The 26,514-nt window shown below is 44.9% G+C and overlaps 3 protein-coding genes across 5 annotated transcripts; 2 read left to right on the forward strand and 1 right to left on the reverse strand.

The window, feature by feature from the left end:
- Window positions 1-927: 927 nt before the first annotated feature.
- On the reverse strand, window positions 928-3,369 carry LOC112988633 (mas-related G-protein coupled receptor member H-like). 3 transcript variants are annotated; one of them, XM_064513429.1, is made up of 3 exons: window positions 2,871-3,366; window positions 2,066-2,493; window positions 928-1,735 (listed from the first exon to the last, which is right to left on the reverse strand). In XM_064513429.1, exons 2-3 carry the CDS (start codon window positions 2,449-2,451, stop codon window positions 1,498-1,500), a joined length of 624 nt encoding a protein of 207 aa, XP_064369499.1. In that variant the 5' UTR covers window positions 2,452-2,493; window positions 2,871-3,366; the 3' UTR covers window positions 928-1,497. The 3 variants fall into 3 exon arrangements, with proteins under 3 accessions (XP_064369499.1, XP_064369498.1, XP_025965041.1); XM_064513428.1 differs by having other exon boundaries at window positions 928-2,493; window positions 2,832-3,369; XM_026109256.2 differs by having other exon boundaries at window positions 928-2,493; window positions 2,871-3,368.
- A 15,444-nt stretch (window positions 3,370-18,813) lies between these two features.
- On the forward strand, window positions 18,814-20,826 carry LOC112988616 (mas-related G-protein coupled receptor member H-like). The gene is made up of 2 exons (XM_026109226.2): window positions 18,814-19,148; window positions 19,578-20,826. The coding sequence occupies exon 2, from the start codon at window positions 19,601-19,603 to the stop codon at window positions 20,582-20,584; it is 984 nt and encodes a 327-aa protein (XP_025965011.2). The 5' UTR covers window positions 18,814-19,148; window positions 19,578-19,600; the 3' UTR covers window positions 20,585-20,826.
- Window positions 20,827-21,690: 864 nt separating this feature from the next.
- Window positions 21,691-25,243, forward strand: LOC112988626 (proto-oncogene Mas-like). Its single transcript, XM_026109238.2, has 2 exons — window positions 21,691-22,045; window positions 22,595-25,243. Exons 1-2 carry the CDS (start codon window positions 21,882-21,884, stop codon window positions 23,628-23,630), a joined length of 1,200 nt encoding a protein of 399 aa, XP_025965023.1. The 5' UTR covers window positions 21,691-21,881; the 3' UTR covers window positions 23,631-25,243.
- Window positions 25,244-26,514: the final 1,271 nt, after the last annotated feature.

Genomic DNA, 26,514 nt, shown 5'->3' on the forward strand with positions numbered 1-26,514 from the left:
CTGAGGTCCTTACTTGACTTTATACTCTTAAATGACTTACGTGTCTGGCAGAATGGCCACTCTCAGAGTGCTCCCACATCATTTTAGAAAACTCTCCTTGGTGAGTTAACCCTGGGCATCTATGGGTCTCCCTACAACAGGAGGCTTTTCTACCAGCTTAGAGGTTGACAATGACCTAGGGGCATGAGTCATATCAGATAGAGGCTGTAGTGACAATAAAACATTGCATCATGTTCCTAGAGGGTCCTAGCCAGGCCCATGACCACAGATGGACTCATCCTTCCTCTGCTGCTGCAAAGACCTGGCCAGGAAAGCTGCTCTGCTCTTGAGAAGAGCACTTCTTCCTCAGGGAAGACTGAAAGGGGCCTGACACATTATACAGAGCTTGTAAGGACTCATAACTTTATGTCATGTACCGTGGCTCCCTCAGGAAATGCAGTAATTTTCATAGTTGATTTTACAGGCAGGATCAAGGGAAACCAGAGTACTCCTTGTTTTGAAAGGATAGCTAGCAGACTTTTGGCTCTCTTCCACTTGCCACTCCCCTCCTCCCAGTTAGAGAAGAAAAAGAAATACTCCAGCCTACCAAGATCAAGGGAGAATTTCTGAAGAAGAGCCATTACCCTTGGACTTGCGTAGCAAAATTAAGAAAAGAGAAAAATTAGGGGAGATATTTCCTGCGAATCTAGTAAAACAGTCTGGAGGCACTATCTGACTCCTTAACCCCTATCCTGCCTCCCCCAATTTAGTGTGAAGCAGGGCAGTCACATCTAAGGGGAGTTAGTAATATTTTTGCTACGGAGAATGAAAGCAATGTATATATTTCTCCTTCCTTCCACCAGGACCCTGAACCTCAAAGCATAACCCATAACAAGCTCCAGATATCCAGCAAGTGCTTGGACAGGAATCAAAGGCAGCTCAGGGGTGTGCAATGCTGTTTATTGATATCAAGCGGCAGCGAGATACAGGAGAGAAGTATCTATGTGAGGGGAGGGCAGAGTGTTGTGAGGGGGCGATGACCGCTCCAACCTCCCCAGTCAGCATTTCTAGAAATAGAAGGGGAGCAGAATTTGGGACAACCTGTGTGGGGTTGGAGGTGAGACAGGGGAGAAGAGCTTAGGACATTGACTATGTTTTATCCTTGAGTCTGAATATGGGTCAGGGTTTCCCAAATGCAATGTCCATCCCAGTCAGCAGAAGCTGCACTATTTGACAGTGTGTGAGATGGGAAGATGGTCGTCTGTGGCATGTTTCTGTTGGGGGGAATAGTACTTTTGTAACCAGTGTGGGCTGATGGGGATGCAGAGAAGCTGTGCTCCCCACAAAGCTTCTTTCCCCATATCGACCTTCTACACAGCTCAGCCCTGGTTTCCTCTAGGGAACAGAATTACACTGCTGGTGGGTGATTTTAGGAAAATTAATATGGACAAATTTATTTTATTCAGTTACCTAAGAAAACCCTCATCCTTTGTCCAGAGACATGAAGCAGAACAGACTTTAACAGACTGGGGCTAGTGTGTCCATTGTAGTATCTTCACTGCATGCTGTGTTATCTCCCAGCTCCTCAAAGACCCTCTGGAAGGAAACCTTCAAAGAGACCATGGAGAAGTGCCTCTTGTAGCTCCCCACCAGGAAGTAGATAAACGGGTTGATGCTGCTGTTGATACAGACGAGCAAGAAAACAATCTGGGACTGGCCAACAATGTAGTTGAACTGCTGTAGGAAGTTCCAGATGCTGAGGGGAAGAGCAAAAAGGAGAAAGAAGAGGACTGTGAGGAAGATAACGATGTAGAGCTTCCCAGAGTGATGGTGCTGGGAGTTGCATCGGACCTTAATGAACAGGATTGTGCTGAAGAGGACCATGGGTGGAGCAAAGATGAGGAAATTGAGGACATACATGGAGGTGAGAGCCAGCTGGCAATGCTCATGTTGGCGAGACATGCAGAGAAAAGTCACTGCAGCAATTACAGAGATGGAGAGAGCCCAGAGCAGGGCACACACAATGGCTGACAAGTGCTTGGGGCGGTGGCAGTGATGGCTGTTAGTACATAGGACGGACACACACCTCTCTATGCTGATGGCTGTCAGGAGATACAAGCCCATGTTGTAGGCAAAGAGAGACAGCAGCAAAAGTGACCGCAGGTAGTTCAGAAACTCTGAAGTGGAGCAGGAGATGTTATCCACGATGTATAACAGGGCTGAGATGAGCATGAAGAGGAGGAAGATGAAGTCTGCAAAGGCTAGGTTGAGGATGTAGATGGTGAAGGAATTTCTGCGGATGCAGAAGCTGAGGAGCCAGAGGACGGCCCCATTCCCCACCAGACCGCACAGGCAGATGAGCAGCGTGACACCATCCAGGGCCACATCAGAGACATCTATCACACATTTGTAATCTCCATCGTCCGCTAGTGTGGGCTGTGCAGGCAGCAGGTACGTGTGGTTCAGCTCCATCCCCAGGAAGGCTGGGCTGGGTGGCGTGATCTGGGCTCTCAGCTGTGATCAGAGAAAATCGAGTTAGTGACTCTAAGATGCTGGGGGCTGAGCTGTGCAGCTGCTTGCCTGCTCCCCACGCTGGAGAAGCAGGACCCCTGGCAGGCATCCAAGACATGTCCAGAGGACAGAAGCTATAGGTACTGTGGGGATGGGAGAGACATATGTGATGGGATGGACCGAGTCTCAGAGCAGGGTGAAGAAGAGCAGGGCAGGGTGAAAGAACATAAGGAAAGAGCACTGCAAGTTGCCAGGAGAGCATGGGAAGGATTTAATTATTGGCAGTGGAAGCTTGAGGAAAGAAAAGTGAGATAGGGATGAAGAAAAGCATGGCACTTAACTGTTAGCTTTGGTGAAACAGCAGAGAAGGGCTTTCTTACTAGCTGGGCTTGAGCAGATCAGCGTTAGTGTCCGCATCTCACGCGCCCTTCAAATCCATGTCCTGATTCCAATCTTCTAGGAAAGATGTGTGAGGAAGAATGTGCTCCCCGGGGTGCCAGGAGATCCCCAATACTATTATTCTTGATCTTCTCCTTATCTTGTCCCCGGTAAGTCCTCTCCGCAATGTGCACACCAGCTTTCCGGAATCACAGTGTGAGTGGTAAGGGAGCAGAGAATAGTTTCATAACGATGGGCTACGTCAGAGCTCTGCTTCCTTGTTTTTATTTAGCTTGATCTTTTTGCCACAAAGGAAGTGGCTGCTGCCAGAAATTCTGCAAGCAGGATTTTGTGAATGGCTCCTAGTGCACTTCTGATTAAAAACACTCTTCTACTAGCTGCAATGATTGTCTTGCTAATTGTTCACTTGCATCATCTTCCCTTTCCTCCCCTATTGACATGGTTTCTGTGATTCTTCATTCCTCCTTCTGTCCTTTGCAGGACTTCCCAGCCCCACAGCATCTGATATCTCAGAGCGAATATTACACCCTCCTTGAGGAACCCTCCAATGCAAAAACTTCCGGAACAAGCTATCAGAGGAGTGGTTGTGTGCTTCTCAGAAGCAATTCCCCTTCTGGGAAGAGTAGGGGGGTTATCATTAAAATCTATGGGTACAAGGGAACACACTTTCAAAGCAAAGCCACGAATTAGCTTTTGTTGTTAGTCTAATTGATATTTTAACAGTATAATCAAAGTACAACAAACAATTATTTTCAGTCTCAGGTTACAATTATACTAACACTTATATTCTGGATTAATTATTGACAATTCCCCTTAATAATATAAATACAATTATTACACACCAGCTTTCTAGCATTTACCCCTTTCTCTGGTTTTACGTTCACCCTTCCAACATGCTGTTAGGATGAACTGTAAGCATTCCCCGTTCTTCACCAGGAGTATGATGTTGTCGGTGGGAGTTTCCTCCTCCTCATTCCTGGGTATGCTAACATTTATTTTTGCTCAGTCCCACCCTTCTGGTAGTCCACATACCATGGGCAGTTGGTACTGAGTTCAGCAAAGATGTTGCAAATCCTCCTATGGATGAGGACTGAGCAATGGATCTTCTTGGAGGCATTCACCCTCCCCTTCCTAGCCTTGCCTCACGATTACCTGGACAGGTCTGTGGGTGGCCTGCAGCTTTTCACTTCACTGTATAGCCACTACTGTGTTTGTCAAGGGCTTAATTTTGTAGCCAATATGATTCGCCCCATTAACATCATTGTTTTGAGGATGAAAATGACAACTGTGGGATGTAAATCCAGGTTCAAAGTGCCTGTAGCTGTAGAAGGACCTTCCTAGGAAGGACTCCCAATCATGGGTAATGCCTTGCCTCTTCTATTACCTTAGCAGCTTGTGATATGTTTGTTACTGTGATGTACTGTTAATTTCTGTCCTGGTAGCCAGACTACCTGTTTAATTGCTGCAGGAGCCTTAGGGTGTTCTAAAACATCTTGTAAATGCATAAAGTTTACCCTTAAAGGCACCAGATTTATCTCATCAAATACTTCCAATTTCAGTGATTTCTGTAACATCAGAGTAACTTCTAAGGATTTTGTATCATTAAAATCACTTTCTTCAATGTAGGTTATATTACAAAATCACAAATCATGAACCACTTTATGTATTAAAATGAAGATTAACCACAGTGTGTGCACAAACAGTTGGATCCCACATACACAGTTATAGGTTGATTAGAAAGAGGAAGAATGACGTTTAAGTCCAATTTGTTAAGTTAGAATCACTTGGTGGCTGCAGGTGAAGGTCTCTGGAGAGGTATCTTGCAGGCTGATTTGTGCTTTGGTGACATCCTTTGAGCAAACTATTCAGAAAGTTCCATCTAGCTTGATAACACAGAAATCTTGGTGCTTGGTGCAAACCTCAGAGGGACTGAGGTTACTACAGGAAATATGGAGGTTATGTACCCTGAGGGAGTGTGTGGACTTGAGCATGTATGGCCCTGATGTTTGCAATACCTTTTTTTCTTATAATGTTGTACATTTCTAAAATTGTCTGGACAGCTCCTATATAACAAAGGAACTTTTACATCTTATACACATATGGAATATTTTGATTATCAGCATATCTTCACAATTCAAGAACCTCTGGTTTTGACCATGTGCTATTTCCTACCTATCAATTTATACACAGTCCTTTAAAAATATTCCTTATAGCACACCTTTCAAATAGCACAGTCTTTCTAATTGTAGTGTTGTAAACCTGCACTTAAAGGCAAGATATCGTTTAACATTCCATTTACTATGGTAAGCATTTCTATACCTTATCTTCTTGTTGCACTCCAAATATCACATTTTATAAATATACAAATTTCCATGCATATATGTGTATATACATATATATACACACACACACATATATATATAGTGTTACATATTCAGATACTGAATTCACATGTTAGTAATCTATTAAACATGATGACTATTAATTATAGGAGGTACACTCATCCTCACTGAGAGGAGCAAGTTTTCTTCTTAAAACTTTTCTCGGAGATGGAAACATCTTTAAATTGACTTAGTTGCTGGGCTGATAAATACTGAAAAGGTCAAACATTCCTTGATTACGATCAAAAAGAAAGATACACTCTGTTTTCCCTACTTCTGTCCCAGTTACCAGACCATCTCCTTGTGGGGCCCGCACAGACAGATGAGCAGCGTGGCACCATCCAGGGCCACATCAGAGACATCTATCACACATTTGTAATCTCCATCGTCCGCTAGCGTGGGCTGTGCAGGCAGCAGGTACGTGTGGTTCAGCTCCATCCCCAGGAAGGCTGGGCTGGGTGGCGTGATCTGGGCTCTCAGCTGTGATCAGAGAAAATTGAGTTAGTGACTCTAAGATGCTGGAGGCTGAGCTGTGCAGCTGCTTGCCTGCTCCCCACGCTGGAGAAGCAGGACCCCCGGCAGGCATCCAAGACATGTCCAGAGGACAGAGGTCCTGGGTGATGGGGGAAGCAGTGAGGGCTGAGGACACAGAGGCAAAAGGATGCGTGGGCACATGGCCAGTTGGAGTGATGGTTTGCTTTCCCTTCCCTGTCTGGCACTTGCTCCCAAGCTGGGTACATCCATCCTTATCCTCACAGGGGGAACTTCCCATCCCCCCGGCTGGTTGGCCACAACAGGATCTGTAAGAGCTACCCTAGCCCTGGCTGTGTGCAGATGGAGCCTCTTGTCACATGCTGGGGGTGGGATGGTCTACTTGGGGATGTGACAGGCCAGAGGCAGAGGCTCTGGGAGGGGTCGGGGGATCCAAAATGGCACTAGCGTGTCATCTTTGTGACTTACTGTGAGAAAGGATGGGCAGGGAGTGAGGGATGGTGAGCAGGAGAGGGAAGGACAGGAAAAGCGGAGTCCTGAGGCCATTCATTGAGGGCTCCACATCTTCTAGAAATGAAGCTGGGAGACCATGGAGAAAAGCTCCTCATGACTTAGCAGGCTAAAACTTTTCTCACCACCCTTTGAGTACTGAAATGAAATGTCCATTTATGGATTCAGATTAAATTCAGACCTTTGCTTCCTTCTGCAGTCAAGGCACGAAATGAAGCACTGACTGACAGCTCCTCTGAGCAGCAGGACACCCTCCTTCCTTGAGAAGGAATTACTCTCTTTGCATTGAATGTGGAGGGGATCTGCACTCTGAATTTGTATTCCCTTACAACTTGAGCTTCAATTTAGGTGGGATGAGTTGTTGCCATTAGGCCTACAAGCCATAGATCAATTGAATCATAGAAATGTTGGTGGGAATGACAGGCCTATCTCATCAGCTGTGGTTTTAGATATTCCACGTTCATGAAATTTGAACACATTAAATGAAAAGCTGGGGACATATAGCTGTGGTTGGTCTTCCCAGGATCCTTTGATCATTGCTCCACACTACCAGGAAAGTCTCAGTTCCAGAATATTTCTTGCTTCAGCTCAATTCACAGCAGCAATATAACATTCCTTAATAACAAGTCGACAAGACAGACAGGGCTAGGTCTGCAGTGCCACGCTAGCCCAAGGCTCAGTTTTGCCAGCTGATCCTACCTGCTTAGACACATGGCCTATAAATCAGCTCTTGCTGTGATTCTGATCTTGCATAACAAACTGAAAGGCCAAGTCAGGCAGGGGAGGATGGAAGGAAGGACAAGAGCCCTTTTAGAGTCCCCTCCCCAGGCTGTTACCATATATTCTTATGGTTTTTACTTCTGCCTTCCACAGTCCAAACTGTTGTTACATCCCAGTCTGCCCTTCCCCTTCTTTTTGCCTGCTCTTTGCCTATATCGTTCAGATATTTCTCATGCATGCTCTATTGGAGATGGCTGATGTGCCAATGTGGACTGGTGGAAAATGGGATCACTGTGTGGTTTCACAGATGCCATGTTAGAAGGAATTCCTTCACCATTAGGACCCTGAATGTGGCTGTTGTCAGCTCTGGCTTCCTCCCCTTCAAAGCTGACTTCCTCATCATTTTTCTGGTGTGCAATTCTTTGTGTGTTCTTAAGACAGCAACACTTCTGGCATCGAGAGGCCATTTGAGCTGCTCTTTGTGGTCATACAGCATGGGTCTGTAGCTCTCTTGGCAATGAGAGGTGCTTGCCTGTCTCCTGTCCTTGGAGCTGGTGCCACTGTCCATGCCTTGCTCCAGGCTCTCCTCCTGCTCTTTCATAGGACTAGTGCACTTCCCATATGCTTCTGACATGCCGAAAAGCTGACGACTGGTTCTAATCCCCATGTATGTTCTCAGTTTCCTCATTTTTTTTCCTCATGATCTTGTTCTCTGAGGTCTGACATTGTTCTGAGTGCTGTTGGCTGGGAAGCTGTCCATGTAAGTACTTTTCCCTCTTCTTCACTGTTTCAGTCCCCGCTCAGAACTTTCTCCAGCCTGTGACCTACTTTGGTTTAACCCACTGATGTATTTGTCCTGCCAGCTCTATCAAAAGCAACATCAACACCTTTATTTACATTTTAGTCAGAAGGTACAAGGAATGGCTCTTCATCGACATGTCTGGTCACCCTCCTAAGCATCTCTGAAGTGGTGACATCAGGTGGTTGAGGAACTGCCTCTGTGTATTTATTTGTGGCCTAGCACTACAGGTGTCTTAGTGTTATTTCTGCATGAAGGCACCATGGGTCAGAGGATAGTAGAAAGCCACCTGCCCTGTCCCTGTACCCCATGGACCTTATAGCCACCACATGAGGTAATTCAGGAAGAACTATGGCATGAAGTAAATGCAAGATGGTACTCCGGTTCCCCGCTCTCCATGGATACTGCAAGGGTAGATTGTGGGACTTCAGACCCTCGTCCCTTTCCTTCATTGGCCTGTAGCCTTGCTGACATTTCATCCTGGACTTACTGAGGCATGCTGGGCTCTGTGGTTCCTCACATGTCTCAGTTCATGCACAGTTATTATGCTCCTTCCTGTTCCCAGACTTTCTCCTTCTCCATAGCTCCTGTTCAGCTCCACATGAAAATCTCCATATCTTACCCTTGATTACCCTAGTGGCCTCCTTGTAAATCTGGTCATATGGTCCATTCTCTACATTTGGTAGCCTCTGTTCTTCTAAGCTAATTTGTCAGCCACATCCTCGCTTCCTGAAGACCACCAAAACCACAATGGCCACCACAACCACCCTAATTAGCCTTTGGCGGGGGGGCTGGCTTCCAGTTTGCAGAGCCAGTAGTGAAAAAACATCTTCAGTGCATCATTCCTTGGTGTTGAACTTAAGGTGTGGATGGACCAGGGACAGTCTGGGAGCAGGCATATGTGTATGTGTGTCTGTAATACTGTGTATCAGCAAAGCCAAGAGAGCTTGTGAACGAAGCCTTCCAGTCATTCTTCAGATAACCATCTAGAAATGAAATACTCCGGCTGTCTTACAAAATTGTTACATGCATATACATCTGATTTCTTAGAAGTTACGTGTTTGTTCCTGAGAGACTACTGTGTGCTGACTTCAAGGGTTTTTTTATTATTTGAAGGCTAAATATAGCATTCTGAATCATCTTGACTTGTACGGGAATGTTTCACAATAATGATCTGCTGGAGTGGGAAGGAGGCAGGCTGTTCTCTAGCCACCAATTACCTTGGGAGGCTGGCTGAAATGGATGTGACCTGTAGCCTCAACCCCAGTTTCAACTGAGAAATGATTGCATCCATCTCCCTTCAGCCACTCAGCTGGGTTATATAGATAAATATTTATCAGCTAGCAGAGAGACTGGGAATTCCCTGCTGCATATGAGAAGGACAGCTGAAAACATCACTGTCTTTTAAAATTAGTACACTGAGTTCATAAAGAAATGGTCATTTTTTTTTCCTAGTAAGATTTAATAAACCTTACTAGAGGTTAGTTGGGGGTGTGGTATGAACTTGTTCTCTGCCTTTCTGTTTTTGTTAATTTTCTTAGTTTATTTGATAAAATGCACATGAAGTGGAAACCTAGTTAATTTGAATCTTTGGTGTTTTGGGATTCTCCATAGAGTAATTTTACAATAAAGGATGGAATTTCTCTAGCTTAACTTAAAAAACCTTAACTGCTCTTTAAGTTTACCAGGGACAGAGGATTCATAGAAGGTGGTTTATTCTGTGGGGAATTCTAACACAGACAGGAACCTATAGAAGTGCCTATTTTTTCTTCAGTATTTGAGAGGGAACATAAAGTGAGGAGCTTAGACTAGGATAACCAGCTATTAGACATACAAAATTACATGGTTTGAGTCTTCTCTGTCCTATGATAGGTCTCTGTCTTAGGATAGGTGAATCTCAGCTGAACAGCACCTGTTTTTCTCTGATGTCTGTAAGAAAGGCTACAGAGAGCAGCTCAAATGTAAAAATGTACAATAAAATGAGAATAACCTCATCCTTGCATTGGGTGGGATGGACTCTGTCATCACATCCGTTTTCCTGCTGAAGCTTTGTATCTGTCTTCAGTCATGCAACCTTGCCCTGTTGTCTTCACTCAGGTAAGTATTCTTACACTAGCAACTGAAGCAGCTCTTCTTCTGCTTGGAGAAGCCCTTGAACAGCAGAGCTGCTGTGCGTCACCCCACAGATGACCCCTTGGCTCCTCTGCCTGGTCTATCTCATCCACATCAAGTAATTTATTTTTGAAGGGTTTCAGAGCATGCCCCTGCCTGCCCACCATCCTTCTTGTATTGACTCACGGGTGAGCCTGAATACCAGCCTCCATTGCCTGCTACATCAGTGCATAAAGCAAATGCTCCCATGCTCTCTCTCCTTTCAAGAAATACTGCCAGGACACTTAGATATCGTTTTCACGCTTTATCTTCACATCCTTCCTTAAGTCTCTTCTTGACTTTGGTACCTGAATAATCCATGAAGGCTGCGAGAGAGCTGATCCTAATGAGTCTGAGTTGCTCATCATCCTGCACCCTCAAAGCTCCAGTCAGAGACCTTTTCTTTTTGGCTCCTCCATCACAGAGATGTCCTTCCAAAGACAGTGCTTCTCCACTTCATTGTCAGCCATTCTCTGCTCCCTCTTTCTTGTTTTTTTCTGGAAGGGGAGGGGATGCTTGTTTTTCTTTTGTTTTAGGTAAAAGAAGAAACATTTTTCATCTTGTACTCATTCCACAAGAAACAGCACTACCAGCCCAACTATTTGTAGCTTCCTTGCAGGTGGTGGAAGTGGTGATTTGTCAGGAGATGGGGTAGCTCCAGTAGAAAGATGAGGTTTGTGGCGTATGTTCAGTCCTCATGTTCACATTTGGAAAGGGAAGTTCTCCTTCTCATAAAGTTCTTGACATGAAGACAGTGTAGTGCAAAAGGGAATGCACTGTAACATCTCTTTTGTGATCTTGATAAAAACAGCAAAATTAAATGTGAATATCATAACCTGTAACTGTACTTAATGTGCTCTTATAACTCAAGGAAGAACCCTTTGTACAAAATAGGTAGTCTCCTTGTTTTATGTAATTCAAGCCAATTCTTAACTGACAGTGTTACATCCTCTGAGCTCCAGGGAACATTTCCCTTATCTCCTGGCTTAGTGGTTTTTGATTTTTTCTTCCTGTATAAATGCAAAAAGATCTGTGCCATTTATTTTCAATCAAGGCTGTGTCATGTGTGAAAACTGCCAAGTATTACTAGTAAAAACTCAAGGGAGGAGAAAAGGTAAGAGGAACATAGCCCCACACTCAGGTAACAACCTCCCCCCCCTTCACCCCCAAATAGAGCTCCTATTCTTCCTGCAGCTTTGGAAGACCGGGTTGGAATAAGTCATGGATTTCCTGATGATGCAGAGGGTGGGATTGCTCTTGGCATCTTCTCTACTATTCAGGATCCTCCTTATCACTCTGATATCAGCAGAGCTCTTCTCTTGTAAAAGTGTAGACAACTGTGCTTGCAGGGCCAGCGATGTCTCATTAACACTGATTGGTAGGATTTTGCAGCTGATGTGTAGACTTTTCCTCCAGATGAGTATTTTTATCTTAAGAAAATAGATCTTAAACAACCTGGGTCTTCTCTCAGATATACAGGAAGGTCTTCAGCCTTTTATACAGGAAGGTCTTCAGCCTTTTACTGGAACAGCATCATCCTACCTCCCTGCAAATGAACTTTATGAATGTACAACTTTCACAGTCAGCAGTGGGATGTGCCTCTCCTATGCTTGGATACCAACAGTGCAAACACTTTAAGCTGAGCTCCCTCTGCAACCACAAGAGAGAAATACCCACTTTCAGGACTCCATTTAGTTCTCTGTGAGTAATCATCTCACACTGTGTGCGATACCTGAGGGTGTCTGAGACATTCACAGAGTACTGGCAGCCCTAACACAGGACCTGCTAGGACCTCATGCCCTTCTGGAAGGACAAACAGGGGTAAGGAAGTTCATTGCCAGCATCTCAAATGCCATTACACCAGTGCCATTACACTGACCTGCATCCCTCCTGCCTCCTCTTGCACATATCTGCTCTAAGCAGAGAAGGACCATGGCTTAGCAGTGCTTGTTTTTCTCTGGGGACTATAACAAACATCTAGATGACAGGGTCAGGTGAGGGTGACTACCGAAGTCCAAAACACCTCAACCCAAGCTTCACAACCAGCTAGCTCTGCAGGTCTGGCGTAGTGTTCATCCATCCCAGGATGGCTGCCACATACTGTTTTTGCTCCTCAGACATATTTCCTTAACATCCCTGCCCGGATTCTCTGGCTAACAATAAGAACAGCGCTTAAAGACAAAATCTTTTCCTGTTTCCTTGATGGTACCTGTTACTTTTCTTACCGAGTACTATTTGTCTTAAGAGGCTTATTGCTTATTGCAAGAACCCAGTTATGTTTTTTTTAATGTGACTTACCAGGAAGTCAGCCCCTCATATCAGCTGGAGAGGGAAATGGGTGGGTGCTGGGGGGAAACACAGCAGAAATTGGAGTCACAGTGCCGTGGATTGGGAACTCCATTAAAGCAGCTATTCCTGGATATGGGTCTGGTGATGTGCTAGTCTTAATATCCAAAGAGGGAGAGACTGTATCCACAAAGATACCCAAAATGAGGAAACACAGGTGATAGGCTGCAACCTGGCTTAATATTTAGAGAAGCAAGCAAGACTGAGAGGCAAAAGGATCTCCCCAGTTCCTTTTGGTGACTCAAAATAGGGCAAAAACCATCAGTCCAAAACCGAATTTGTTACCACTAGCGAAGACAAACCCAAGAGATGTAGTGAGGTCTCAACAGCCAGTGCTCCTCATCCCACATGTCACCCAGTGACCCTGGCCAGGTCCTGGACTACATGTATTTGGTTCTGAGGAGTGCATGGGGTGAGGATGGGAGTGGATGAAATTGCTATTTTCCCTTTCCATGAGGCTGTGCACTGAGTGTTGTATTAAATATTTAACGCATCAGACAAGCCAGCGTTAGCATCATGCCTGTCTTGTGCGTGTTTTCTTCAAATATTGAAGCATGGGGTGTGACCAGATCTTCTCAAGATGACCTGCACAGTGAGCTGCCCTCATGTTTTGCTCTTCTGCCTTGCATGACAGCATTTTCTCTCTTACTGCATCTGTTGGGCCCATTTCCTGTTTTGAAATTTCCATGCTGGCTTTTGTTCACTTGGCAGAGGACACTGTGGTTTCTTCTCCTAGCAGCTATGCCAGCTTTATCTCTCAGCCTCTCAGCCCAGCTCTATTAACCTTCCTTTATGTTGTTGTCCACTGCTCTCTTACTCTTGCTTCTTGTGGGCTTTCCTGGTATTTTACTGGTTTTAGCATTCCAGAATTTTTCCTTGCAGTACTGACATATCCACAGTGGAAGACCAAAGAGGGGGCTCCTCTGCTCTCTCTTCACCCATCTAAAAGTTTAGGTTTCTTCTGTAGTCAGAGGAGAGATGCAGGCCCTCCAGGAGGCAGAGATGCATCTCCAAGCATTTTCCTAACAAAAAGATGCAAAAATCTGTTGGCGTGGAGAAGAATCCACCAGTCTGGAGTGAACTATATGCCATAAGAACTCTCATCACTGGTTCACAAGTCACAAAAAGATGTTACTTATTGCATGTCCTATTCTGTGGAGTTCGGCCTTTTCAAGTGTTCTCCTTTAGCCTGAGAGCAGAAATGGTGAGGAGCATTCTCGTAGCACTGTGTATTGCAAAGAAACCCTGAGGCTGCCAGATAGCCCACCCACTGAAGGGAAAAGCCATGCCTCTGCTGATAGCCTCTGGATGGGGCTATGGGGGTGTGAACTAAACACAAAAATACTAATTATTTCTTGTGGATATTGTCCTGAAGACCCTCCCATGGGTAGCCCCAGTCCTGGATATCTGTGAGACATTGAGAAATTGTCTGTTCCAGCCTGTGTCCTCTGAACCCTCATTTCCACCCCATAATGTGTGAGAAGAGAAGGAAAGGACCCCTTTCTATTCTCTCCTCTCGTAAGTGATACATGGCTTGCTCTTCCTCCTGCTCACTCCCTCATCCCCTGGTTCTTCTCCCTGATTATTCCCCCTACCCAGGATGGACTGGGCCTCTTTGCTTCTGTTTATCCCTCCTTCCCTCTCCTCCCTTTCTATCCAGGTTGGTCCTCACACACCTCTTTCTCCTTAGGTCTCCTTAGGTCACTGCTCTTGGTTTCCCTTGTGGAAGCCAAGGGCAGTAGACTGCCTGCCTGTCCAGACATCACAGCTGGGAGCATCAGGGGCTAAGTCCATGTTTGGAGTACAGCAAAGAAAAAAAAAACATATTCCCTGCAAAGCAAATGGATCAGGTCATCAAAATAGTGCTCAGAGAAGCAGGCAAAACCATTGGAAAACACTACGATTTGCTCAGCCCCTTAGTTATAGCACAGTTCACCACTCCCCAGCTGCTTCAACAGAGTTGCTGCACAATGCTAGGGACTTCTCAGGGCAGAGGGTTTACATTAACTTGCTCTGGTTGCACCTGCATGATTCTTACCCTGGGGAAACCCAAAATAAAAGAAAAAATGTATTTGGACTAGTTTCAGTGAGAAAAATGCCTGGGAAGTTAGAGATGTTGGGATACTGTTGTGCAGTTCATGGATATGGACTCTGGGATGGATCTCACTGAATTAGAGAGAAGCATAGCTCTTCTGCCTGCAAAAATTTGAGTTACTGGAAAGACAACAACAGCATCTGAAATTCATCCAGCAATTCTCTGTAATTGTGGAAGCTGGGAAGTACCGATCTGTAGATCAGTGCTGATTCACACTTACTGGGAGAATTAAAGGATGAATTAAAAAACTATAGTGTGATGCTTTCTCTCTGACCCATGGAAATCTGATTTAACATAAGCTTTTGGAGCTACAGGGAGATAGAGCTGCAGTACAGCTGCATTACTTTTAACACGGCCTGCTAGTCATGCAGGAGGACATTTTTAGCTAATAGTAACATTGCTTTAGAATTGAAAAAGCTACTTTGGGACTGATGTTTGTAGGGACTGAAGCATAACCCTTGTAGTAGTGGTGGTTTGGAGCTAGCAATGCATATTCCCATCTAATTTGTTGTCTTTAACCACTGAGACCCCATAATAGGGTAACAATCCCAGACAGCACAAGGGCATTTCTCTGGAGGTGTGTAAGGTCTTCCTGGCACATCCTTCACATTTCAGCCACTGCTAGAACAGATGCTGGGAGTGTACAAAGGGGGAATTTGGAGTTAGTGAGCCCAGAGGACTTGCAATTGAAAGAACATTTGGGGCAAATACGGCTAGAGATTTGGAAATGGTAATGGTTACAAGCTTTGACAGCTTGGTTATTCAATTAGACATTTAGAAGCTCAGTAGTAAGTTGCTTACCTTTTACTTAGGCTATGTAAACAATCTTGGGTGAAAGGACTGCACTTTGTTTTAAATTATATACTTTTGTTACAACTCTGCTAGAATTGCTTCTAAGTTTGTTATAATTTCAAATAATTTTATGAGTTCTCTTTGATTTCTAGGTAGGTCATAATAAGATGTTTCTGCTGTTAAATAAATCGAATGAGATGAAGACTACAGCGTGTATGTTTTTGCTGAAATCCTTCCCAGCGGTTCAATGTGAGTTTCAGTCAGAGGAATTTCAATTAATTAAATTCAGTTCATACATATGTTGCTGTGGTTTGGAATTTTGTCCAGCTGGCTCTGGATATCGCAGAGATGGTAAAAGACTGACTCCAACACTTTTTTCCTTCTTTTGTAGATTTGCTATCAGCCTCTCAGTTGTGTGGTCAGAGAAAAAACTAACAGGGTGATCAGGAAAAGGCATGTTGGAAGAAATGAGGAATGTTATCTCAATGTTATATAGAAATAAACAGGACAGAAAGTAAGTCCATGGCATCTTACAGTGATAAGCTGACTAAGTCATTTGTGCACTGGTCTTGGGAAAGAAAGGGTGGCTCATAGAAGAGATGCTTGTGAGGCAATAGCCTACGTTGTTCAGTAAAACCCAAAATTAGATAAATAAATAGCTGTGACAATGGCCAGACAAAACACAAATGTTTGTAAAAAGAACTATCTAGTCGATCTGCCATAGAGATTATTTCCAGAGCATCACATGACTTATGAGTGAGGAAAACATTCTTAAAAAGGTTTTCTTAATGTTGTCTCTTTCTCACCATTTTTCCAGTAAATGGAAGAAACTCAAATTAAACATTTAAACTGATGCCAAAAGATGCCTTTAGGGACAATAGCACACTGGGAAATTATTACACTTCACCCCCAGGGTGGCTGTTGCCACTTGAAGAGGAGTTTTACTGTGTCCAAGTCCCTACATCCCCAGCTCAGCAGTAGGCTCACTGCTCTGTGTGATTTTCCAGGGAAGCTGGCTGAGAGGGTTGCTTCCACAGAAAAAGTGACTTCTTTGTTGCTATGCATTTTCCGTCAGTCAGGATAAACAAGCCTTTTTCTTTCTTTCTTTTCTTTTCTTCTTCTTCTTTTTTTTTTTTTGCATACACCTTCCATTGTGACTTTATTGGTCTCTACTAAATGAGAATCTTTTCATTTTGTTTGTTTGTTTGTAATAAAGATGCAGGTCCAATTAAATGTATATTCACTAGCAGTTTTATGAAGAATCAAAGATTTTGATCCCTAAGTGGCTGCCATCAGGTGAAGTACAGAGATGGGTGCTAATTCAAATAATGATTGTTGTTTACTCTAGTTATTTTTGGGTGTCTAGAATTCACATGTAAGGAATTAGGTTCAGGGATTATGCCCCTCCAGCCTAACATACATAACACAAACAAAATGTTGCGTGTGCCTGTTCAGCAGGATGGATCTGACAGCCTTCATCAAATAATAATTTTAAACAGTACTTAGAAATAATTTAGGAACTTAGCCAAATAATTGCAATAAATGGAGATGCATGTGGATAGGGCTGTAGTAATGAATGGATCCAAACTTTTCTTTTGTTCCTTTCCCAAGGGTCTGGGCATTCAGTAATTCAGTAATTCAGAGGAAGAAGAATCCCATACAGCCAGCTGCACACAATTTTTTAGAGGAAGGCTTAATCGCTGTGAGACAGGAAGAATGAAATGGTGCGGACAGAAAGTTTTCCCAAGCATATGCAAGGTCAATGCTAACACTTTGGTGAGATGAACAAAGGGGGAAATGGGTTGGGAAATCAGCATGCACTGTACCTGGCAGAGGCACTTTTCCAAGGAGCTGGAGTTAGGAGCCCAGCATGGCTCTGCCACTGACATTCAATGCTGTGGCCTTCTCCCTTGCCCAGAACAAGTCTGGATATGTTGCAAGAGGGAAATGACTGACCTGAAAGAGAAAAGCTGTGTCAACTAGGCAAAGTGGCATGTTCTGGGAAACTGCTGCCCAGCACACCCTCCTTGCACCACAGGGTCATGCTTCTCCAGTGCCACCGTGCTAACAAAGAGGGGTAAGGAGGAATTATCCCCAAATCAATCTCTGCAAAATCCCAAACCTGTTAGACCTGGCCTTGCTCTCACTGCCTTCCTTATGAGTTCTTCTACTCCCTCTTTAATCTCCTTTTTATTTTATTCTCTCTCACATCCTCCCTCTAAAAATAAAATGAAGTGGTATAGTGTGGCCCCTTTCCTGGTGCTGCTGTTAAGCTTGTGACCCATGGGAGAGCTAAAATAACTCTCAAAACAAGCCTATGGCTGGGACAACTTGCAAACTTTGGAGTCACTGTTGGGATGAAAACTGGGGTCCAACAAACCAGATTATGGTATTGAAAGTCTCCTTTGTTCTAGTTTCATTATTGTTTAAGCAAAAATTATTTTTAAAGAATTCAGAGGGGTCCAGATATCACATCAAATTGTGACAATATTAACTGACGTCATGAATATTTTACCTCCCATTTTATTAAAGTCACAGAGAAGCTGCATTTGAAGCAGACAACATCACATCAGCATTCAGTACAACTCTACTTCCCATCCTTTCCTTCTGCCTCTGGAGAAACAGGGACATGCCAACACAAAAATGCTTACAGCAGGTGTGGAAGATTGTAGCTCGGGGCATTCTGATGTGATGTTCTCCCAGTATGACTGGCATTGCTGATACAGAGACATCAAGATCTACTGCCAGGCCGCTCCACTGCTTAGGAAAAGCCCTGTTCTTTGCCACAGATGTGGCTGTTCTTCCTTTCTCTTCTCCAAGCTCTAGCCAATGGTTCTGCCCTTTTCCTTCCTCTTGGGCTGCATTTGCCTCCCCTTTCTTTGGATTTCTACAATGATTTCTTCTATATTTCTTCTGACCTATTTGTTTAAATACATTGTACAGTAGAAAGTATGAAACAGGGCAGATCTCCTTGGTCCTGAATTAGATGTCTAAAGTAGGGCAAAGGGATGGCACTGCTGACAAGAAGAGGCTGCTGCTCTACAGAATTTGGGCTTTTAAAGTCATAGGCAATAATCCCCTCTGATGACTCATACTGTGCCTCTGCAACCTCAAAGCATGGATGATATATATGGGACAGGGTATGGAAGCAGCCAGCTACGTGCTCTGGCAGCCACCTTGTCTGGACATCAGAGAAGGAGACCTTACATGGTTTGTGTTGTACTTTGAAGGGTAGATCGCTGGGTGTGGCACATTATATATTTCTCCTCTCCACCCTTCACAAAATACTGGATTGTTAAGCCTGGCTGTTCAGTTCTTGCAAGTGGGGGAGTGGCAGTCAGCGAGCAGCAGGTTGTGTTTAATTTAATTTCCCTGGGGTTCTCAGCAGGATATGAGGTCCAGTGGGTTTTTGCATAACAGTGATAAGTAGATATGCACACAGACAGGAACCAAAAAACATCTCAGGGACACTGCAGTTGGGCACAGAAGAGAACAAGCAAACAAGAAGATGAAAATTTCACGTTAAACATGACAGATGGCCAGTTTGCAAACAATGCACGAAACAGGAAGCATTTGAAGCAATGAGCAGATTCATCTGCAATGTCTGTCTTGTGAGGGTGATTCTTCGGCAAGCTGCTTCCGTGGCTCTCAGAAGTGATGACGAAGCCCTGACATGTCCAGATACCCAGACGCCACCCACTCCTCTGAGGAACACAGGGGCTGTGGTCCCTGGTCCCATTCAGGTCAGAGCTGAGGAAGGAACAGGGTGTCAGACCCAGTGCAAGGACCGTCGGAGGAACCCTACCATGGAGTTACCTTGTTCCTGGTGGCCAGAGGACATCTGGGAGGGTTTTGGCATGGCAGCCTTTTAAAATTTCATGTGCAAGTCTGACAGAGACAAGTGGAGTTTGCAGCTCTGCGCTATCAAGATTGTGCAAGGAATCTGCTCGTGCTTGGATCCCCCGTGTACCTGGTGAGAGGGAAGTCAAGGCTTGCATTCTTTCCTATCATTAAAGCACTTGGCTCTTCCCTTTCTCTGTCTTTCCCTTCTCCTCAAATACCTCCTCAGCCCTTTTCAGTCCTTAAGGGGCAAATGGCCCCTACATGCCTTTTGTTTCTCCTTCTATATTCCTCTTTCGGCTGTTTGTCTTATTTCTTCTTAGACCCAAGGTTTTCCCTCCTATCCCTATTTCCCTTCATCTCTCTCTCTCTCTCTCTCTCTCTCTCTCTTTTTTTTTTTTTGGCACCCATCCTAGTCATGGTTTTTCTACTCAGTTCGTACTTATGTTCTTTAGGTTGCAGATGTTATAACCCATGAAGCTGGGGAAAGACTGAATGATCAGAGGAGCACAGTACTGGGACTGTGTCACTGATTTTCCCTTCCTCTCCTCCCTTTTCCCAGGTGAGTACAAGAGGACAAGGAAGATGGACCGACATTCCAGCAACATGGTGCTCGGTTTGACTACAGTGTCCCCATCTCCTGTGGAGAGCAACCTGGTCTGTGAGGATGGACACAACAGGACTGGAGGCTTTGCAGACCACATCCCTGAAATTGTCATTGATAGCATCACATTGCTTATCTGCCTGTGTGGGCTGTTTGGGAATGGGGCCATTCTCTGGCTTCTTGGTTTCTGCATCAAGAAGAACCCTTTCACTGCCTACTTCCTGAACCTGGCTGTTGCAGATGCCTTTTTTCTCCTCTGTACATCTGTTTTCCTTATAATATATCATGTCCCCATGCTCAGCTGTTTTCAGCCAGAGCTTTTGCATGTGCTCCTGTTGTTTCACTCCATGGTTCTGCTCACATACAGCACGAGCCTGTACCTCCTCACAGCCATCAGCGTGGAAAGGTGTCTGGGCATCCTCTGGCCCTTTTGGTGCCGATGTCACCGCCCAAAGCTCTTGTCAGCAGTCATGTGTGGCCTGCTCTGGGCCCTGGCCTGTGTGCTGTCTGGGCTTGTGTACTTTGTGTGTGATTTGGATCACTGCAAACACTGCTGGATGGTTCTTGCAACCCTGTGCCTTCTCAATTTTTGCCTTTTCACTCCCTTTATGGTTCTTTCCAATGTGATCCTGCTCATCAAGCTTAGGCGTAGCTCATGGCAACATCACTCAGGCAGGCTGTACACAGTCGTCTTCCTTGCTGTTTTCTTCTTCCTTCTCTTTGCCATCCCACTCAGTGCCCAGATCTTCCTCAACTTCTTTGTCTATGTTAAGTTTGTCTTGGAGAGCTGCCTGTTGCTGGCATCCATCAACAGCAGCATCAATCCGGTTATTTATGTCCTAGTTGGGAGCTACAGAAAGTCCAGGTTCAGGGGATCTGTCAAAGTCGCTCTTGAGAGGGTCTTTGAAGATAAAGCAGATTCTCAAATGGTGGGAGAGACCCCTGAGGAGGAAATTGCTGCTTAAACCCCTACAACATCCACCCAGCTAGGCTGCAGACTGGCTTCTGGAGGAGGGCAGCCCAGTCACCACATCCATGGGAGCTGAGCCTTCCTCCTGGCTGGGTGAACAGGAATGGTGGTGGATAGCAGAGTATGTCGCATGGGACACAGCTGGACTTGATGAGATTTCAAAAGGAGCAGGACTGGTTCCAATCTCAAAATTATTTTAAAATTATTTTAATAAAATTGTCTTCTATGTAATTTAAAGTTGGTTGCAATTCATTGGGTTGTAATTTTAATAATGGTGTGAGATTCTGTAGTTAGGGAGACAAAAACACTATCAGCCATGGAGGAAGGATGCTGGCTCAGCCCAGGAGTCTCCAAACATGCCATTTCCTGCCAGGAACATCCTTTGCTCCCAGGCACAACAGGATTAGTTTGTGTTTCACTTTCACTGCAGCTAGTCTAGATAGGGGTCCTCTCACCTAGCTTTAGCCCTCTAAAAATCAAATGGCCCTGTCTTAGAAAACCGTTGTAGGTTTCCTCTACCACCAAGGGAAAAGAGAGGTACCATTGAAAATCAATCCATTCCACCAGTTGACACATCTTTTCCTAAGATGGCATGATTGACAACTTGCAGGTGTTGTTTTTTTCATTGCTGACTACAGAGGGAGTGTAGAAGACAACTCAGATGAGACCCTCTAACTTTTAGATATCTAAAACCAGGTGAGCTGCATTAATTCACCTCCCTTAAGGAAATGAATTTTTTTCCTGAAATTCTAGGTCATTGCTCTACTGTCTGCCTCTGCTCTAGTCCCTGCACAGATCTTGTTATTTAGTTAGCTCTCTGATGCACATAGTATCACACTGTTGGGAACTATGTGTTTGAAGATAAGGTGTCACTGTGATGGGGGGTATATAAGTGACAAACCTAGAACTGAATCAGAAATATAAATTTTACAGGGATGAGAGGCTTGTAGTTCAGGGTCCTAAAGACATGCTCCCTGGAAAGATAGGAGAAAAAAACAGCCAGTAGAAAGATACGAAAATTTTGGGTTTGGGATTGCCTTAAAATGACATGAAAGAGGAACATGACACAGAGACTATCTGCTTTTGCCATAGGTCTAGCTTCTGAGACTCTCTTTTGTTAGTCATTTCCTGTATGAGATCAAGAATAGATTTTACAATGAAACTTTGATACTCTCATATGCTATGAAATAGTTCTCTGTTTGCAAGAATCCCTGACAACCTAACCTGCTTGGCTAACACTTAGAAAAGCTGTTTGTGAAAGAACCTCAGACAGATCCTCTGCTGGATGCTGCATGAGCTCAGCAAGGCAATCTTCTGTTCTCTGTGCCCATTTTACAAGTGATAATTCCAAAAATCATCATGTGAAGATCCTGTTATGGGGATGGTGGCTGTTTAGCACAAGGCAATGCGATTCTGAAGCAAATCTGCTCCACCGAAGCTCCTCAGGATGTGAGAGGTAAGAAGGTCAGACTTTTCTGGGTGGTGTTTTTTGAGCCTAATCTACGCCCTCCTGTAATTGGTTCTGAACCTGTTGGCCAATTTGCAGCAAATCTGGTAGAGGAATAGTGACCTCAGGGAAATTAAGACCTATAAATGTTGTGGAAAAAGGTGGGAGGAGAATACTGAAATGAGTGTCTCACTGAGGGGAATCCAGCAGTTTAATACTATTAATTGTAATATTAGACACCTAGGAATCCATATGGGATCTACTCCCAAAACCATTGCTCTTTGACATCTCTAAGGAGAGTCCCTTCTTATTATTGCTCTCTTCCAGCTATTTGCTGTTGAAAGCCAGGAAGGTGGTATCTGTGTGCACTCTTGTACCAAATGTCATACTGATCTCCCCCAGGTCATATCTTCTTCATCCCTCCTGTCCCCTGATGCTCTTTGTGCTCCTCCATGTGGTTTTTCCATGAAGTTCTGGCATGGCTGCAACAGTCTGAGAAGCCTAGTGTGGGGGACAGCACAGTCATTAATATGTTTCTGTATCTGCTTGTCCCTCCAGCTGTGTGAGGGGGAGAAGACGGTGCAATGCAGGTTTTGAAATGAGCACAACATTCCCTGCTACAGGAAGAGCTAGCCCTGCCTGCTGGAGCCAATACGATGGGATGGCATATAACAGGACTTGGCACGAGGGGCTGCTGCTGAACACTGGCTCATATAAGGATGATGACTACAACTGGGCTGACTGCGAAGTCACTCATTTGAATGAAGTCCCTGCCACGCTGCTCATCTGCCTGTGTGGGCTGGTGGGGAACGGGACTGTCCTCTGGCTCCTTGGCTCCCATGTCCACAGGAACCCGTTCACTGTCTACATCCTAAACCTGGCTGCTGCCAACTTCGCCTTCCTCCTCTTCATGGCTGTTGCCCTTGTGATATTTTATGGCCCAGAGAGCTTTTGTCACAGACTGGGCTCCCGGGATGTAACAACTCTATTGAACATCACAATCCTCTTTGCTTTCACCACCAGTGTCTACCTCCTGACAGCCTTCAGTGCCACAAAGTCTTTTTCCATTCTTCTCCCAGCCCACTGGTACTGCCACCACTCCCAGCACTTGCCAGCCTTTGTGTGTGCCCTGCTCTGGGCCCTCTCCTTCCTGCTTATTGTAACACTGTATTTCTCCCCTATAGTGCTCATAGTCTTTGTCCTGAGCTACGTTTTATCTGTGCTTCTCTTGATTCTTTCTGGTCTAATCCTATTTGCCCAGGTCTGTTGTTGTTCATGGCAATATTCTCCAGATAAACTCCATATTATCATTCTGCTGCTTGTCTTCTTCTTCCCCTTCTTCACTGCTGACTTTGGTTATTGGATTTTGCTGAGACTGTTTGATTTTTCTGTTTTTGTCTTTGACACCTCCCTCTCTTTTGCCTGTGTGAACAGCAGTATCAACCCCGTTATTTACTTCCTGGCTGGGAGCTGTACAAAGAGGAAGTTCACAGGCTCTGATAGAGTTGCTTTCCAGAGGGCTTTTGAAGAGGTAGCAGGGCCCCAAAACAGAGGTGAATCTCCTAGAGAAAACACAGTGCAGACAACTGTTTAAATCTCTACAGCATCACCCTGAGAGGAGATACTCTAGGGACGGAGGTGTCCTGTGAGACAGGGCAAGACAAGGAAGATGACTTTGGTACAGGTCTGGATGCAACTATATGGAGTTAGCTGCAACACAACAAAACTTGCTGAGCGGCATGGAGACTCCTGCCTTGAGGAACACTGGAGAGGGTGGTGAAATAGCCACTGAAACCTTTGCTACCCAGCAAGTCTGAGTTTTCCCTGTTTCAAAAGTGACCTTGCTCTAGCCTGTGCTCTGTTAAAACTGAGCCACAGAGGCTCATAGCTCCTTCTGGTGTGTTTTGGTGAGTTTGCTTAACTGGTGGATAAGAGATTTTGGCACAACAGTGCAGAATAATTCCTAGGCAAAGTTTTGTGTGTGCATCTCCAGGGTGTGCAGACATGTGCGAAGAATATGTGCAGACCTCACATCCAGCTTTGTTAACAGGCAAGCAGGCATGTGTTTGCAATTGTCCCTGGAAGGCTTCCCCCAAAGTGCATTGCTTCTGGTAACAACACTGTAAATTGAATTTCATCCGCCCGTTACATGTGCTGTCTGTATGAAAGATTTTTGACTGGAACTGCCTGCCTCTTGTGGTCCCTCCCACTTTTCTCTGGGCTGTCTGGATGGTGAGCCTGAGCAAATGCTATTTCGCAACTGTGACCTGAGGTCTGTATCCAGTTCTGGTGTGTCTGTTCCTCATCCAAAAAAAACCCCAAGAGGAGTATGGTTAAAAGAAAACAACCCCAAAAGCTGAGCTCTGCCAAAAACTCTATAAAGACTGGATTTTCAAAGTGAAAGAGGGTATGGGGAGAAGGAAGGAAAATAATGGACTTTTTACAGATAAGACCTATCTGATGCCATGAGCAATGAATCTCTGTAGCCTGACACAGGCACTCACCAGGTAAAAATGGGGAAATGTGTTTTCTGTGCTCCTCAGTTCTTAGTTGTGTTCCTCCCCGTTTGATTCAATAGCCCTAGCTATTACGGTGCTGGGTGGTATGCTGGCTCTGATTTGCCCATGAGCTAACCATTGCTTTTGAGCTGAATTTATTTCTTAGTGTGATGTCCCACAGGGCTGCACTAACATGAATATGAACGCAAGGGAAAGGTTGGGAAAATGCAGCTGGCAAGGAGGGATAGAAGCAGAAAATCTGTCAGCTGGGCAGACTGAAGTCAGGTTGAAATGATTAACTAGTGACCCGAGAAACTAGTGACACTGTGGCCTTTGGGACCTCAGGTGGTGATGGAAATTTATCAGCCCTTTAGCTTTTCCCCCAGCCCAGCCCAGAGCAGCATGTCACCACAAAGGCTAAAATGAACAAGCTTCCTATGAGATTCACGGGGGCTACAGGTGCAGGTTGAAGTGTGGACTCTCTCACATCTGATCCACACCTGGAACATCTTGCATTGCCACCTACTTCTGTTACTGTTCCTTCATCTCTTGACTGCTGCTATGGACAGGATTTGATGAGACTTCTTTCCTGGAGTCCTAAGTTACAACAGGTTGTAACTCAGAAAATGTTCATATGTAGGGGAAAAAAACTCTCTTAGCCATGGGACATGCCTGTTTTGTTTTGAAAAACAACTCTCTTAATAAATGCTTCTTAGGTGTTTAATCTTGTTATTATGTTTCTTCAAAGCATGTCACATTGCCCACGGGTTATACTCTCACTTCTCTCTTTAGAAACAGCTGCATGTTAGTTACCCTTGGTATTAAGGCAGTAGGAAAAGGACAGACGACGTCCTACTGTGTATGAGGCAACTGAATGAGTGGGTGAATAAAGGCAAAGATGTGTTTGTGAGGTAAGAAACTGAAGGCTCAGAATTCCAGAAAGAAAACCTGACCTTTCAGGGAAAGTTCTTCAGCATAAGAGAAAGAAAAACAAAGAAGTTGAACCAACAGGGAGCAAGGTGCATCTGTCAAAAGTTCATAAGGAGGGTGTGAATGGATGGCAATGTTGTTGGGTTGAAGGAAGCCAGTAGGTCTCTTGTGCTTCCTACACTGGCAGACCTTCAGAAGGGAGGCCCATTAACAAATTTCCCATTGCCTACTCCATCTGTAGTGGTACAAGTGGAGGACACAAGGTCTACCTGAGCAAGTCTTTGGTAGCCTTGCCAGGGAGGGATACAGAAGAGTTGTTTCTTTGCATACATGTAGCTCCTGAGGGACAAGCAAGAGAAAAAAGGAAGAGGAATGTGACCAAATGGGGTTCTTAAGGGCAAAAAAACCCAGCTGGATTACCTGCCGACCAAGTAAGTCCAGCAAAACATGCTTTGACCTCTCTGGGTTGGAGGAAGTGTACCCTCCTCCCCACCTTGCTGCAGAGAGAAGGTAAGGGAGGCAGCAGAAATGTAGTTTTGCAGTGATGCTGCTGCCATCTGCAAAAGTGAGGATGTCCTCACTCATGTCTCCTCCTTGACCTTCTCAGCAGTCTGTGCTGAGTTGCTGGGATGCTGCAAAGTCCTTTCTTTCTGGTCTCTCCTCTCTCCTTTCACCTTTTCCTGCCTAAGCTCACTTGCATCCTAAATGGCCCTCCTCTCTTGGCATGGTCTGATGTTCCCAAGGAAAGGATGCATTCCCCTCACCTTTCAGGACAATATGTGGGCAGCTTCACTTCAGTGGTGTGGCCAAACTGCAGTCTTCTCACAGCAAGATTCTTCTCACCTAACTGAAAGCATCCCAGACAGACATTGTCTACTTCCCAGGCCCCTTCCAGGATGAATGAGGAGATGTGGTACTGTCAACAGACAGCTCATCCCAACTATTCCAGATACCTACCTTAGGATGAGATGCATCCTACTCTGCAGGCACCTGTCTTCCCCTCAGACAGTATGGTTTCTACAGAATTAGCTGTGATGAGATAATTAAGAT

Source organism: Dromaius novaehollandiae, chromosome 5 (genome assembly GCF_036370855.1).
Source record: "Dromaius novaehollandiae isolate bDroNov1 chromosome 5, bDroNov1.hap1, whole genome shotgun sequence".
Taxonomy (NCBI): domain Eukaryota; kingdom Metazoa; phylum Chordata; class Aves; order Casuariiformes; family Dromaiidae; genus Dromaius; species Dromaius novaehollandiae.